General features: G+C 42.3%; 1 protein-coding gene across 1 annotated transcript; it reads left to right on the top strand.

Moving 5' to 3' along the window:
• Positions 1–10,228: 10,228 nt before the first annotated feature.
• On the top strand, positions 10,229–14,228 carry LOC311272407 (uncharacterized protein). Its single transcript, XM_084378794.1, has 2 exons — positions 10,229–10,552; positions 11,873–14,228. Exon 2 carries the CDS (start codon positions 11,877–11,879, stop codon positions 13,662–13,664), a length of 1,788 nt encoding a protein of 595 aa, XP_084234920.1. The 5' UTR covers positions 10,229–10,552; positions 11,873–11,876; the 3' UTR covers positions 13,665–14,228.
• Positions 14,229–17,015: the final 2,787 nt, after the last annotated feature.

Raw genomic sequence — 17,015 nt, forward strand, 5'->3', positions numbered from 1 at the left:
TCAAACCTGTTTCTGTATGTAATTATCCATTTTAAGTGGAAGCCTCTGTAATCATTCGCCTTCACTCTTCAATTTTGTGAGAGAAAAGCTATTAAAAGATTTTTCTTTTTTTTGTTAAATTGCAGGATTTTGTAAAATAGTCAGTGTGTGAAGTGGAGCGAAAACATAAAATGTTCTGACAGGAACCTCGGTGGGTATTATACATAATGGACCAGCATATTCACAAAGACACACCTGCGTGAACAGAATACACACACACACACACACACACACACACAAAATGATGATGATAATATTCTTACATTAGTGTATTCATTAACACCCTCCCATAAATGTAAATTTCCTTCCACGTGCTCCGGCTCTGTGGAGAGTGATGTGTAGCATGTTATTTTTCTCCCCCATGTGAGATGATTCATGTGAGCACACAGCATGGTAATGACCAGTTAGTTGCTGTGCATCAATCAATTAAGAGAAGCCGTCAAAGCCTCATAATGGTTTTAGTGCGTTGCTTCTTCCGCCGACTCACTGAGTCGGATAGGTAATTGCTGCATAATTGCTCGGAGTCATCTTTGGTAGGTCTCTACCTGGTTATGTCTGCGCCTGAATATAAATGTGAGGAAAGTTAGTTTCAGGCGGCTTGTTTGAAAGCAAAGCACTTCTCGGTTCAGCTGCCGCCGTAATACATAATAAAAACTGAATTGATAAAGCGATGATTAGTATTACACCTGCAGGAGGAAGAGAGTGAAAACTGAGAGGCTTCTTATCCAGCACGTAGCTGACAGACTGGAGTAGTGACTGAGGGGAGATTTTAGTTTTCTGGGGCACATGCATTGTTGATGGGAAGTATTCAAATCCTTCATACTCCAGTATGAGTAAGTAAAAGTACTTATATACCACTGCAAAAATACTCAATCACAAGTAAATGTTACTGAAGTAAAAGTACTTTAAGAATGCCCTCCGTTGTCAGTTATACATTTTTTGTAGTTATATAATTATTACCAATGTCTAAATCTGAAGTTAATATATACATGACTATTTTCTTCACCGATTCATCTGTTTTCTTAAATTTTCTCAATTAATCGATGCATCAAACCCTCAAAATGATCAAATCATTCATTTTATTGTAATTAAAAACAAGGAAAAGGAGCAAATTCTCACAACTGATGAGCTGAAACTGTGAAATGTTTTCTGGCTTATTAAAAATAATTCATTTCTCAATGAGTTAACTGATTAATATAGACTGTCGCCTCAGCTCGAATGTTACAAGCTGTTGGGTAGTTTAATCTATGCAATGCATTATAAGCTGTTCATATGGTTTGTAAAGCCACCAGATAAATGTAGGAGAGTAAGAAGACAATACTGTCCTCTGACATGCACTGAAGTAGAGGTAAGTGGCATTACATGGCAAGAAATACTGCAATGTAAAACACTCAATTACATGTAAAAGTACATTAGATATTTTCAGATAATGTACTCAAAAGTAAAACTACATATAATATGGGAAAATGGCAGATATACTGATGATTTATATATTATGATATATTATATAAGCAGAATTTTACTGTTTAGAGCTGAAGTGGAACTAATTATAATTACTTGACATACTTTTCAGTAGTCTAATCACGTTGCATTATGTCATAAGAGCGTCATATGTTTTGGATGTGGAATAAAAAGTACCATATTTATCACTGAATTGTAGCAAAGTAGCAGTATAAAGTTGCATAAAACAGAAATATTCAAGTACAATACATAAATAGTTACATTCTCCCACTGGACACAGCCAGCATGTCTGTGAAAAAGACAGTACATAACTGCTCTAACTATAAAGCAAGGAATCTCTGTCTGTCAGTTTGTTACTCGCATATCTTGAAAACCGTTCATCCGATCTCCTTCACATTTGCCACATTTGTTGCTGAGGACATAATGAAGTGCAGTGTCGACTGTGGTGTAATTTGGATGTAATATTAATACATTTTGAATAAACGGCTTACACTGCTCCGTGCAGCAGCGGGGGCGTGCCTGCAGTACTCTGCAGACTAAAGCTGGGCTCACCAGTGATCCCTCTCACATGATCTCATGGGGAAGTAGACGTAAACCATTCAGGATTAGTGTGGCGCAACAACTTGCTATAGTAACACATCGGAGTAAGTCTGGATGAGTGGGGAGATGCAGTCTGCATGTACTGGAGGTGAGATGTTTCGGTCAACAGCAGTATGCAAGCTAACGTTAGCCTCAAGGAATGCTCCGGGATGCCTCTCCGGCTTGTTTCGATCCAGCTCGTAAATTACCAATGTTATCATTCAGATGGTAAATCATAAATATCAAATGAGTCTGTGAGCAGTTCAGGAGGCTTCAGACTGGATCTGTAAACCCCCTCACATTACCAGGTAATCTGTCACAGGCTTTACCTCACCTCACCTTTTATCACCTCGTCTTCTTGAAACTCTCACAACACTTCCAAGTACTTCAGCGGAACATTTTAAAACACACCACAGACTGTTTGATCCTAACAAGCCAATAAAAATAAATTCAATCTAAAAGCCAAGCGTAATTTACCTCACAATCATCAGCACGATAACACCGCGTGCTGAAATATTCAGAGTCGGTGAGTCACAGCCTTCGCAGATCTAATAAGACGAGGCCTTGCGCGGAGAAACACATTGACATTCAGTTGTTCTGTATTTGCCTTTCAAATGAGCCGACTGATGGTTTGGAAGTCACATGCGTCACGATCCAGCTGTGCCGCTTGGAAGTGACGGTAGCGTTGTTTCCGCCGCGGAGTAAAAACACAACAAGCAGTTGTCTATTCACTCTATACTGCCTCTTCCATCTGCTTTACTTTCATCATCCTGCTTTTAACTTGATATGATTCATCAGGAGGGAGATGGGAAACACATATCGCCCCTAGCCGTCTTGTTTCCAACGCGTTCGGTCCTAGTTAAGCCCCTGTTGGCGCTTCTGATTAATACTTCCTGGCCTCGTTTGGTGCTGACAGTGGTGCCCACATCCAGGGCTCCTTAGCCTCTCAGCTAATTAGAGTCATTCTTCAGTAATATTTCTAAATCAACTGTTTCCTCGAGCCTATTTGAGACCTAATTGGAAGCATGTGCACTCAACCCGAAGGGCTCCTTTTAACCCCTGACACTTCAAGAATGTGTCTGTTGCGGTCATTGATTTTCCCTTTGCTGTTTTTCTTCCTTTATTCTCGCAGCCAGAGAGAACGTGCGACTGTGAATCTTTGCCGTTTTTAATTTGACGATCGGGGGCGTAGATGTGGTTGCGATGCTTTTTATCGGGGGAGGTCGTCTTTAGCGTTATCTGCATGTGTTTGTGTCAGTCGGTCTGTCAGGCTGCACGGCCCGATCCCATGCTTCACGCTCAGAGGGTTGAGCTCGGGTCAGAGCGTCGGGTAAAAAGGAGTAATATTTCACCTGCAGCAGCAAGAACACAGGATTTACCTCAAACGGCTTCTTACACCTGACACCTGACAAAAAAAACATTGACAGAAGAGAAATCTGCAGATGTGCTGCTGAAATGCAAAGTGCTGCTTTTTTTTTACTCGGATTTCACACCAATTTCATCATCGTCACTGCGCCTTGTACAAATTCTCTGATACAGACACTCTGATTTGATACTCCGTGTTTACAACTTCGGTTACACACGTCATTAACACATAATGGGAAGACTAAAGCATCCGAGGATCTTAAGTGTGTTGCGTTAACGAACTTCTGCGCACTGTAAATATCACATGTGGCGGTAAACACTCAACTATATTGTAAGAAACCTGTGTGCAACAGTTTTGGAGGGAGATTATTTAAACTCTGTTGTATTTTTTGGTTCCTCGAGCTCCTTTTGTTATTCAAATGTTTTCTTTTTCCTCCATTTTAGACAAATCGTCTCCCGCCTGACTCCACCGAGTGAAACAAAGCAGGCTGCCGCTTCAAACCCATTACCGACATAGACAATGCGATTTGAAGTGGTGTTAGAAAACTTCACAGATTTTCGAGAATATGCTCCCTCTCTTTTTCCTTAACAGTCCTGGATCCGACAAATGTTTTCGCCTCCGCCTGCCGCAGTAAACAATGGCTTTGGTGTTTATCTACAAAGCCTGGCTGCCTGTGAACTTGCTTTCATCATTAATGTCGCTCCATTTCAGTGGATCTGCAGATTGTTGGGGAGATTCAGCAGACGATCGTGTCGAATTTTCTCCCCGGCTCGCAAAAAAAACCCAACATAAAACTGGAGATAATTCCAAAGACAAATGGTTGTGATATTTTCCGGGGTGTTTATTGGTTGAATGGAGCGACGCTCGTTTCCTCGCTGAGGCGCCCGAGCTTGTCGCTTCCACGCGGAAAACAGAATTACGGATTGGAAACAATCGGAGGGGAGAGGCTCGGCGGGGAGATTGATTTCTCAGCCGCCATTTCTGATCCATTAAGCTTTACCTATCCTTTCCACTCATGATCCGCCTCCCCCTCGCACACCTGCTTCCTCACGGGACATTAGTTGTGGTAAGGGTGGGGAGGGGGGGGGGGGGGATAAGACATGCCGCCTCTCAGCCTCTGTTGGTCAATGCATCCATCTTGTTGCCCCGTAGCTGCTGCTTATAAGCAGACATACTCGTTCTCACAGCAAAGTAAAATGTAATGCGATGACAAAGAGAGATTATTATGTGTGAGCAAACGCTCCCTCCTGCCTCTGCGCAGGAACATTCAATTTGCAGCAATAGGAGATGTTACACAAGGGGCTCGGCTTCATCAAAGAACACTGGTACTATTGTGTCGCAGTCATAACCGTGATGCACTGCACTTTGCAGAGCACCGAGTCTGCTCCTCGGGGGATATAACTGAGCTCCATACACTCAACCAAGACAAACAAATGAACTTTTATTGCAGAAACACCTTGCAATCATATCAGTTTATGAAAGCTCAGTCCTTTTTTTTTCATTTTTTAATATAAAGATGTTTATTCAGCTCTATGGAGGCCACAGTTTGGAGTGTGATGAGATCTTCAGGGGTTCAAAATCTGAAACAAACCAGGGGAAATTCTTCTTAAACCTGACATGCATGTTTTTTCACAGCAAAGGCATTTGAAAGGGACCCATGGATAGTCAGACCTGGTCCGATGAAGGCCTGTTTCCACCAATCTCTTTCACAAACCTAATTTTTGGACCATTTTGACCAAAAATACCCCAAAAAAGTGTTTCCTTGACCTCGAGTGTGAACCGTAGTGGGCATGTCATATTCTACAGGTCGTTTTGCGTTGTCCAGCACCCTTGCTGAAGCAAGACTTCAGCAGTTTAACATGATGAGTATCATAAAAATGTGTCTGTTAAGTGCTGAATTCCCTTTTTGCGTCTCCCAGGATTCTGAACCCAAATAGCCTGAATACTGGGTCAACTAGGCCCGACTTTGGTGCCATCTTTCCAGGAACCAAGCTGACCTCTGAAGAGCACTAATCTCAAGTACATTATGTTTCTTCGCATCACTAGGATCTCATTGTGAGTGTTGTCACAATACTGGAATTCATGACATTGATACTCATACCATAATCGATACCACGGGGGAAAATTGACAGAAGAGGGCGTAGAAATTTTAGATTTTTACTAAAAGATGAATATAAGAAAGCTCATAATCTATGTGTTAAGCAGCAACAGCAAATAGCAAGAAAGAGTGAGAAAGTGTAACTTGAGCCTTTACTTAAAGGCTTATTTCTTACTTTTTAGCATGTGTTGTCGTGACTTTTCGGATTTCTCTTACTCGTTTACAACCGGTGTGAGAGTAGTTCCTTGTGCAGCTGTCTGTGTAATTGCAATTTTTGAGTTGTCACCACCGGAATTGGCAGCGCTTCAGTCGCAGATGCAAAGTTATGTCATGTAGGAGCAGGGAAGTCTCAAAAATAATAACATCAAACATATCCAAAGGGGCCATCAGTGCCAAAGTGCCATTTACTGCAGAGCCAGGGCGTTAAGGGTGCATTTGAGGCATTTCTTTCATTAAGTGCCCGGCGTTTTTACCGCTTTCAACTGAGCTGAGGTCAACATTGAGAGAGAGACGCTGATGTCAAAGGTCTCGTGAAGGCGCTTGGCCACAGCGGCCTCTGCTGGGTGGTAAAGGCAGAGCACCCGGGGGGTAGAGATCACTGATTTAAAGTGTGGAGGAGCACAGCTGTGAAATCCATTCAAGAATGGGATGATTATCTCTAATTAGCTAAATCCCGCATTAAACTATGTGCTCATGCTCGTGCTTACCTTAAGATAATGAATCACGCTCAGCCAACTGTTGTGGATTATAATTGACGTGAACGGATCCCAAATGCACACTGGGTGAGGCTGTGGGACGCATCTGTCCTGCCTTTGCACAGCTGCCGGCGAGCGTCGACGGCCATGTTTGGCTTTTTTAATTGAACTGGAATGCAGTGGTGTTTGCCAGATTTAATCAGAAGCCTGTCGTGGACGGCGCTCATCAAATTATACCTGAAATGTTTGGCGATCATGTTCGCTCTCTCACACGGGGAGGAATATCACATTAATATCTGACATTGATTAGCATATCTGAGATAACAAACTGTGAAAAGAAGCTGAGAGCAACAGGCGAGCGCTCGGTGTGCCCGAACACGTTACGAGGAAAACAAACAGCCGGATTTACATAATATCTATTAATAAAGCTTTGACTGTTTGAAGGGGAGCTTTATGACAACATGGGAACACTTTCTATATGAATAAATGTCAACCACAGACGGAGAGGACGAATGAAACTGGTGTTAAAAGCAAAAACTCTCACGACAACAAGCGCCATTGTCTGAGAGTACAGTGCACCATGTTTTCCCATAAACTGCTCTAAGAGACCTCAGTAAAGCTATTTTCAGCCTGTTTAAGAGTAGCTCTGATATAAATCAAGTAATTGCTAGCAGAGTCCCATGATGTAATTTAAGCGTTAAGCTCCAAGACACAGAGATGGGCCATTAAAGTGGAATAAAACGATGTAGTTTAATTCATCTCCATCGAGCGGCCTTTTCTCAGTGGCTCTGTTTCATGTTCAAACAAGTGCAGTTTTTACGCGGTAATTGAAAGGGCTTTTATGCCACAAAGTGTTTGGGTCCCAGACTAACGCCGACGGATTAAGGAGCATTCGCAGAGAAGAACATGAAAGCGTTTCTTGGATCTCAAACGATAACTTTAATCTGCGAGCCAAATTTTTCCACAACAACCTACAGATAGACGGGGCTTATGTGTCATCATTACAGTCCTGGCAGAGCTTGAGTATTACTGTATTTGGATACAAAGGACAAAAAAAAAGTGCGAGAGTGACAGTTAAAATCAAGACGCCGGCGTGGCGCTGCTTTTGGTGTGTCGTCTTGTTACAGTCGCACGTTAAATGGGATTATGGGGGAAGCGTTTGCTCGGGGGACGACGAAATCTGGAACGAAACGAGTGAAAAAAAAACATTATCATACTTTAAAATGAGCTTTTCTGTGCTTTAAATCAAATTCTGTTACTCGGAGACATCTTGATTGTGTTGTCGCTTCCGTCCCCAGTGGAATTTCCTATCAGGTCATGAAAAAAAAGCAGGAGCTTTGAATAAATGGGGGAAACAATTCCCACGAGAGCGGGGGGAGAGATTTGGAGCAGCCAAACCCGCCAACTAACCAGAAAAACCAACATCAGCCTCCGTCACTGCCATGTCATGACATCATCTCTGCTTCCTCTCTACTCGTGTCCCTGTGGTCTCGACTCCTAATTCTCTGGCTCGGATGCTGATGGTCCTCAAAAGGGCTGGGCGACTTAATCCGATGCTGAGAGACAAGAAAATAACAGCGCTCGGCTCTGGCGAGGTCCCGTCTCTCTCTGCAGCGCTTCGGCGTGCTGTGATACAACCTGACATTACCAGCTCGGACTGCCCCGAAATTAGATAGAGTTAGTTTGCTTTGGCTGCGCCCGCCGCTCCACGGAAACCTGGACGCTGTGTGAACTCTCAGAAACGTCTCTAATGACAGACACATGGCATGGAAATGTGACCCCGAGCGAGAGATAATCACTGTCATTCAGCGCGAGAGCAAATCAGTGTGGGCTGTTAACACCGAAACCAGCACAGACCTACGCCAGCGGCAGTGGCAATAATTTAGATGACATGTATTTAAAAGCTTCTAGATGTGCGTTAGTGCTCCTCATAATTGTGATGTACGATAAACACATTTGCAGAATACAGCCTGAAACGCACTGAATAAGAAAAATCATTACACACTCTTTCGACCTATCAGACGGAGCCCCGGATACATCGGCCAGGCAACTGGACGTGTTTCAGTTTCTTGAAGACGTTTCACCTCTCATCCAAGAGCCTCCTTCAGTTCCAACTAACTGGACGGGAGTTGTAGGCTTTTAAACTATGTGTGGGAGTGTCCTTACAGAGTCGTTAGGGCAACTTGTGGACGACATTACTTGTCACCCACCTACAATGCTGTACTGAGGTCCCTCCCCAGATAGCTTAACAACCATTAACATGGGCTCACCTTGCCTTAGCACCCCACATGAAGGCCGGTTAAATCAACCACCCACAAGTGGCCCTGACGACTCTGAAACTCAGAGCTCACGCGTGTGCTTAACGACTCTGTAAGGACACTCCCACACAGAGTTTAAAAGCCTGCAACTCCTGTCCAGTTAGTGAGAACTAAAGAAGCTTCTTGGATGAGAGGTGACACGTCTTCAAGAAACAAGTCCAGCTGCCTATGATGCACACATCTATGCATTGTTTCAGCCTCAAGTGAGAATTTGCTGCTTTCCTCTGTTGTACTTTATATTACACAAAATCAATTCAACTCTGACCTACTGTACCCTTCATCTGTTCATATTTTTATTATTTTTTATTAGTTTTTATATGTAAATATTAGCATGTTAGCTCAATAGCTTCCAGGTCATGTGATCAATTGACTCAAAATCAGTGTGGGATCATGTAACTACACTGGCTGCATGAGATACGCCTCTTGTTTTTACGTTTTACATCTCTAAATATTTTTTAGTAATTTCTAATATTTTATATTAATTTTTATATGTAAATATTAGCATGTTAGCTCAATAGCTTCCAGGTCATGTGATCAATTGACTCAAAATCAGTGTGGGATCATGTAACGACACTGGCTGCATGAGATACACCTCTTGTTTTTACATTTAGCAAGCTAGTTAGTAGCTAGCGAGCTGTACCACGTGTATGTGTGTATAATTTTGTTGTGTGCAACACTGCAGGTGAGCTCGCTTTATGTTTGACCTCAAAATGAAGCGTTTTGGATCATTTGTGATAATCAAGTGTCGGAGTGTCTAATCTGACTGCCCACATTTATTGTCCCATCAAACTTGGTTGTTAGCAAAATCAACAAATTCCCAGATTATTGATCGAAAGCCACAGAAATTAAACTAAAGCTATAATTGATTGAATGATCATTTAATACACATACATATATAAGTGTTTCACTTGACTGCTTATTCTGTGATACATCTGAATCTTTATTTTGTTATTTTTGATTTTGTGTTCATTTGACTTTTATTGCATATGCACCCACCTTATTTTGACTACTATATTTTACACACAAGACAGGAAAAAGTACAGGAAGCCACAGCAGGCGTCGTGCAAAAATACCAAGGTCTTTTGAGCTGAAGCAACTAAAATGGACCCAGCTATGATTTATGCCGTGAATTACACTTAATTTTCCATTTAGCATGTCAAGATGTGACGGGGCCAGTTTTTCCCCCCGTGGTGTTAGCCATTCATTATCAGATCAAAAAATCTGACATTTACTGACATTTTAAAATAAAAATAAAAAATTCACACGACTATAATTACCTAATTAAGCTGTGGCACAGTAATTCAAGGTTATGGCATCACAGACAATGAGAGAAACGGAGGAGGGAGGGTAAAGCAGAGAGGGGACAGTCGAGATAAAGACTGAGGCATGAGTTTGACTGCTGACCACAATGAAGGTAATTGTAACACTTAACCCTGCAGTTTGAATAAAAAGGAGACAGGAGGAGAAGAAGCTTTCAGAGCACGTTTCTTCACCACTATTATCACCATTGTATACTTTGAACTTCACATTGAATAGTTTTTACACACCTTACCTGCCATTTATCAGCATTAGCTCAGATTTCCCATCGACTTCTCTGTTTCCCTGCGAGCTCCACAGTCGAACGCACATATTTTGACCCAGGTGAGCTCCCGTACTCGACGGAGGTTTTCAGGAAGTAGCTACACTCACAACAATACGCACTTTTCACGCCGAAATACGACACATTTTGCCAGAGTTGCCTCGTATATCAGGCTGTTACACCGAAAACTTTCAATGTACAGACAGTCCGCGGTCCGGACACAGTTTACATACCTTACAGTAACGTGTAACTTTAACTCTGTCGTTCATTTGGAGCCACTTTTGCTAACGTTAGCCAAAACAGGCTAGAGACTGTAACTCAGAAAGCTGGGTCCAATTCACAGCAAGACTGAGGCGAAGCCGGCTTTAAATGTGCTTTCAGACCGTTTTAAACGTGGAGTAGTGTTAATACATAGAGGTAGGTAAGCAAGCTAACGTCCAGTTGTTTATTTACTGTGTTATGTCTATAATTTTCTGTTAAAAGTGAAAGTTTAGTGTGCAATGCTCACCTTTAAAGTCTTTTTAGTCTAATATTGTACTTGTAAATCAAAAGTAGTGGTCCCAAGGGTTTGTGAGATGTTCAACAGGACAAGAAAAATATATTTTCTGCCACACAAACTTGCATTTTATTATTTCAGTTCTTTGCTTTTTGCTTGAAAATGACAAGAAACATTTACATCTTCAGATATTTTAATATCCTTCATATGCAACACAATGAGTGCATCGACTCTTTGAGCTGGTATCTGCCTGTAGAGTAATGACACCTGTGACCCGTGATGCCTGTGTTTTTAAAGGTAGAGGGGGAAACATTACATTTCATCAGAGACTAAAAAGAGAGTGTGTGTGTGTGTAACAAGTGTCAAAGTCCAGCAAGCAAATAAAGAGTTTACACATCCAAATCTATAAAGAGAGGTCTTGACATTGTGACCTATCGCCAAAGATCAATTCATTACTAGCAGGTGTTGCAAGTTGGTTCCTCGGGTAAGATTGTTCACCTCAGAGTTGGCAAAACCTGTAAAATTAAGGCATTTTCTAATGCAGCGTTTTGCTAACAGCATCAGAGTGGAGGATCCCTAACTGACACAAATTAAACCACAGAGTCTCATTTGATACCAATTATTGGTTTATAGAGGTTTTATTAAAGAAAGCATGTGAAACTACCCAAAATGTCCATCAATTCTTTCATTGTGTTTCTAATGGGTTGAATTAGAGTGAAAAACAAAATATTCCTCCTTTTGTTATGGACCCCTGGGGGTCCTGAAGAAGCTGGGATAGATGATTGGCAGAAAAACAGTTGGTACCTGTTTTGATATTTGATTAATTGTAAATTAAAATGCCAAATATTCTCTATTTCCAGCTTCGTAATTATGGAGTTTTGTTGTTTTTACCGTCTTGATTGCTTTTCTTGATTTTGTCAGTAATTGTCTGGGGTAATAAGCAATTTGATTACAACACCTTAGGCTTTTGAAATTAGTGATAGGCATTTTCTCACTATTTTCTGGCATTTTACAGAATAAACAACTAACAAATTAATCAAGCGAATAATCAAAATATGATCTAATAATGAAAATAAACTGATGTTGCATCCTAAATAACATATAAGCAAATTGTTAAGACCGTATTAGCATCAGTGTGATTAAAAATGCCCCTATCTGACACTTTTAGATGCACAAAAGGTGCCAATTAACCAATATGTATAATTTATATATTTTTTGTTTCTTCATTTGACTTCTTACAGGACGATGCCACGCTTGCAGTCTGGGGTTTGGAAGCATTTCACCCCGGTTATCAAAGACGGGAAGGAAACCTTCATGTGCAACTACTGCTTGAAGACATACACAAAGAATGCCACCAAGATGCAGCTACACTTGAACAAGTGTGAAGAGTACTCTGTGGCTTCGCAGCAGTCACCAGGCCCTGATGGGAGCTCCTCTGCCTCCATTCCTGTCCCCTCCTTCTCCCTCTTACCATCTGCCAGTCCGGGGGGACAGTTCCTCATTGATTCGGTGGATCAGCGCAGCCAGGCGTATGCTGACGAGTGCCTGGCGAGAGCTGTGTATGCCACATCCTCACCTCTCACTCTCACAGACAATATCTACTGGAAACGATTTTTCAGCGTGCTCCGACCTGCTTACTGTCCGCCCACCAGGGAGGCTTTGACCTCTCGCCTCTTGGACTGCGAGTATGACAGAGTACAAAGCCAGGTTCAGGAGGCCGTAGGGAAAGCTGACTGTGTCACTATCGTGTGCAGCAGCGGCTGGTCTAAAGTAAAAGAAACCACAACTATTATTTATATTGTTGCAACTCCTGTACCACTGCTCTACAAATGCACAAAAACAAAGGAGCAGATGCACCAGAGCACATTTATTGCTGAGGAACTGAAAGATATCATAAATGAAGTGGGGCCACAGAAGGTCTTTGCAGTTATCACTGATGACACCCCGGAAATGAAGGCAGCTTGGGGTCAAGTGGAGGAAGCCTTCCCGCACGTATCGGCTATCGGCTGCACAGCGTGTGGAGTCCAGCGGCTCTTCGATGATGTGGTTGCACAGCCGTCTGTTAATGCTGTGTGCACGAGAGCTGAGCAGGTGGTGAAGTATGTGACAGAGCAAAAAACATTAGCAGAGACTTTTAGATGCTGGCAGTCCACAAAGACCAGAAACCACCGTGCTACTGGGACAACCTTGGTGCTGCCTAGTAGTTCTGACTGGACTGGCGTGATTAACATGCTCAACAGCCTCCTGGAGGGTCAGAACTCTCTACAAGACATGGCCGTGTCAGCCACACTGGACGTTGAGGCTTCCTTCAGGGCCACATTACAAGACGCAGCATTTTGGAAAGGGTTAAGCAGCAGCCAGAACCTGCTCTGCTCAATCGGGAATTATATTAGTTACATGAAAAGAGAAGAGAGCACGCTCTCTGATGTTGTTGACACGTTCATTCAGTTAAGACATTACGTTGCAGCGTCGCTGCCCGGGTCTGTGCTGCACAGCGGCGAACAGAAAGCAGTCATGGCGTCATTAGACAGGTGTCAGGAGTTTTGCATGAAGCCCATCCACACAGCAGCGTACATGCTGGATCCGAAGCACGCTGGACAGCAGACGCTCTCCGGGGAGCAGATAAACAGTGCTTACTACGTGATATCCAACCTGTCACACCAACTAAATCTCGATGATGGTAAAGTGCTCGGGAGTTACGCCAGGTTCTCAGCCAAGGAGGGACTGTGGAAGGTGGCCGGGATTTGGAGCTCTTGTCAGCACGTGTCTGCATCCACCTGGTGGAAAGGGCTGTGTTCCTCCGAGCCGCTGTCCGCCGTGGCCTCCGCGATACTCCAGATCCCACCAACAACAGGTGCCTGCGAGAGCGTACGGTCACGCTTTTGCAATACAAAGATGCCGTGTTCTGTCTCAGCAGCCAGGGCGCAGAAACTGGTAGCAGTACAGGCCAATCTCAACCTTTTAGAGCCAAGTGATGGTGAGTGTGCTCCGCTGGAGAGTGAGGAAGAGATTAAATCTGAGACTCAACAGTAAGACAAACTGTGATAGCTGAAGCTGTGTAGAGCAGACCACATGGTTTGCAAAAGAAATAGATAAATACAGTCTCAAGTATCAACAAACTACGGACTGTAAATGTCAATTAAGTTAGTCTGAGCTTTCTCAGCTATGATGGCACTGTGCTCACTATACTCTGTTCATGCCGGTGGAAAAAATGAAAGTCATTCAGAGTGACTGAATCTGATGCCTTAACGTGTTTTGATCACATACAATCAATACTCATGTGGTAGTTTATTTTGTTTTTATTTTTTTTACTGTTTTAAAGTCATATTTACAAAACTAATATGGTAATAACATATATGGGAAATAAGCTCCCCAGAAAAGTGTTTAAAACTTGAAAGGTGGCGACTCAGAGGGGGTCCTGCAAATAAAGACACAGTAGTTTGAAATCGTTTGTTTATTTAGTTCATTCAGTCAGGTCAGTGAAGATCTCTGATTAATGTTTGTTCCCTGAAAGTGCACCTTTAACAGCCTAACAAGAGATCTGATCATCTGTTCAAGTGTTTATATGGTGTTAATAAAACCATTGTATTTATTGAAGGTGATTGTTTTGTCTCATTCACGTTTATACATGTGTAAAAAAATGGAAACCTTTCACAAAAGTACAGTATATTCCTTAATTTCACTTCTTTTTTGAGGTTTAGATGAGAAGATTACTGCCACTCATCTGTGTCAGTTCGATATAAGGCCAGAGTTGTCTTAGCTTAGAGCCATTATAGTAACAGTCCTGCATGTAACCCGTTGAAAAACTCTTTTTGTACAGATTAGACGAGAAATGACATGTTCATCAGTCAGCTTTATAGCTGCTAGAAGGTGGATTTTGTTAGCCTTAGACAGCGACAGGCTAGCTGTTACCCTATGTCCAGTCTTGTGCTGCTGGGCTTTAACCCTCTATGTACCAGGTAGATATGAGTGGTATTGATGTTCTTATCCATCTCACAGCAAGAATCCAAATAACAAGCGTATTTTCCATAAAGGTCAAACTGTTGCTTTAAGAAAGAAACAACTCCCATTTTTCAGTCCTGAGATTTTATTACCAGCCAACTGTAAGCGGTTCCATACATTTCAATTGGAAAACAAGGGAAAAACTCCAACTTTAGCACCTTTTTTCAGATTTATTAAAACACAAAGTGAAGTCTTAGCTTGTAAGAAAGTTAAAAGCATCACAAAGACCTTCTGTGGCGAATCACTGAGGCACACAGTGTTTTCTCACACACTCACTCACCGCTCTTTCCTTCCTCTGTCAGCCTCTCTGCTGTGTTCTGCTGGTGGTTTGGCACTGGGGCGGCGGGGCTCTGAGGGGAGATCTGGGCCTTGTAAATACGAGCATTATTAATCTTAATAGGAGCGAGCCAGGACGGCTCTGGAGGTGTCTCCGCCTCGTAGGCAGCAGAACTGATGTAAATCTCACGGGGCCTGATCTCCACCGCATCACTCAGTAAATCTATCACAGCACACATTTTCCCTCCCGCGCTCGCAAGAGTGGCTTCACTCTGCTGCACGTTGTCTGTTCTACATGGGGGTTTTTGTAGGCAGTGACAACAGATGTGTGGGCAATGATTACAGTGATGTATACAGATGAAGAGGGCCATCCTCACGATGTGTGCTGTCAATGACAGATGGCAGTGCGTTGGTCGGCTTTAAAGTTGCCCTGAAATGCAGGAAATTAATGTAATGTAATGCACTGCCGTGATTTTTTTCCCCGCACTCAGCTGGCGGTTTGATCCTTGAGGCCGAGATAATCAGTGTCGAGGTCCTGTGTGTAAGCTGAATAGGTGTTTGTTCGTAATAGGGCTGTAACAAATAGTTCAGTCGTGACATTGAACAGTATTAATTAGATTTATATAACCACAATAACCTGTTTCTGCTCAAACGCTTTTATAGCAAATTACTTAAGTAAAAAAGATCCCATTATGTATCTGCATTCATGTGGAGCTCTGCGCTCCGTTTAATCCGATGAATCACTTTATTCAAATTGAGGGTTTTGTCAGGTTTTCTTTAGGTTGACTGCGTCATAAATATGTCAACAGGCATTCAAAGCTTCATTTGAATGCGTCAATAGAAGCTTCAAAGGTGAAATAAATGTCAATCAGTACAAACCTAGTTTGTGTAATGCAGTTAAAACAGAGCCTGAAATCAAATATCGATTTGTCGACCCAATACAAGCACATTTTTGGCAACGATCCCTCAAATGTGGCGATCAAACAGTTCAAAGCTTATATTTGCCAACCATGAGACCTCAACAACAGGGAGGATTTCAAACCCAAAAAACTTTTAAGATTCAAAGACTGTTTGCCTTCGAGCGTAAACTTGCATAAATCTGTGGCATAAAGTATTCATCGCTTTTCATTCATTTCCTTGCCCCTGCCTCTCAGAGAGTCTGTGCATGCCACAGGATGGGGATCGAGGCGGCGCTGCCCCTGTGATTGACGGAAAAATCGACGTGGCAGATTTTTTACAGCCCTTTTCCTTTAAAGCTTTACGTAAGAAACGGGAATTCTTCTCTCCAGGGTGTCTGAAAATTGTTGAAATATTCTTTCTCCTCTCCATTTCTCTGTGCGCCCCTCGCTCACTGGGATGATTTCTCACTTTCTCCAACATTGCGAGGTGTTTTTTTGTCATATGCCTTCGTTTCTCATGCAATAACACATGGATCTTGATGAAAGAAATCAGCCATATTTAGGTGGCTGGTATCTGTGAGTAAGTACACTTTGAGGTGAATGAAGGAGACTGTTGGGCCTTGACGGAGGCATATGCTCTGCTGAGTGCCATTCTAGTTTTATTCTTTTCTTTAGGCAAACAAATCCTGTGAAAAAGCCAAAGTCATCAGTGCAAGCCCATTACTTTCTACTGAAGACATGCATTTTAAAAAAAGGTCACAATAATCTGCTAACACAGGTACACACTGTAGATTTCAGCAGACGTTACAAAAATGGGAAATGCTGTGTATTTACACGTGTTTGCGAACGAATATTTCCAGTAAGCGGACGATTATGTCCGACTAATTCCAAATAAACTAGTCCCTGCATTCATTGTGATATCACACAGTGCACTGTTTTGGCTCATTAAATGTTATTAATGGTTTTTGGGGCAACATTTGAGGCGGAGGGCACAGAGGAACATTAGCTTTGGAAATGGCCTCACAGGCAGAATACATATCGAGAGAATCCAGACTATTATTAGCTTTAAACTTTGAAAGTTATTCGAATCAACACCGAATGAATTAAACATTACCAGCTTTACAAAACGAGCATTTCATTTAGCATGTTAATGGCGTCCACCAAGTGCACATTTTAAACGAGACTAAAATGAGATAAAGAGGAAATT

This window comes from Pagrus pagrus, assembly GCF_965226575.1.
Source record: "Pagrus pagrus genome assembly, chromosome: 17".
Classification (NCBI taxonomy): domain Eukaryota; kingdom Metazoa; phylum Chordata; class Actinopteri; order Spariformes; family Sparidae; genus Pagrus; species Pagrus pagrus.

Excerpts from the sequence above, each read along its gene's own strand:
- LOC311272407 (XM_084378794.1), top strand. The coding sequence starts at position 11,877 with ATGCCACGCTTGCAGTCTGGGGTTTGGAAGCATTTCACCCCGGTTATC.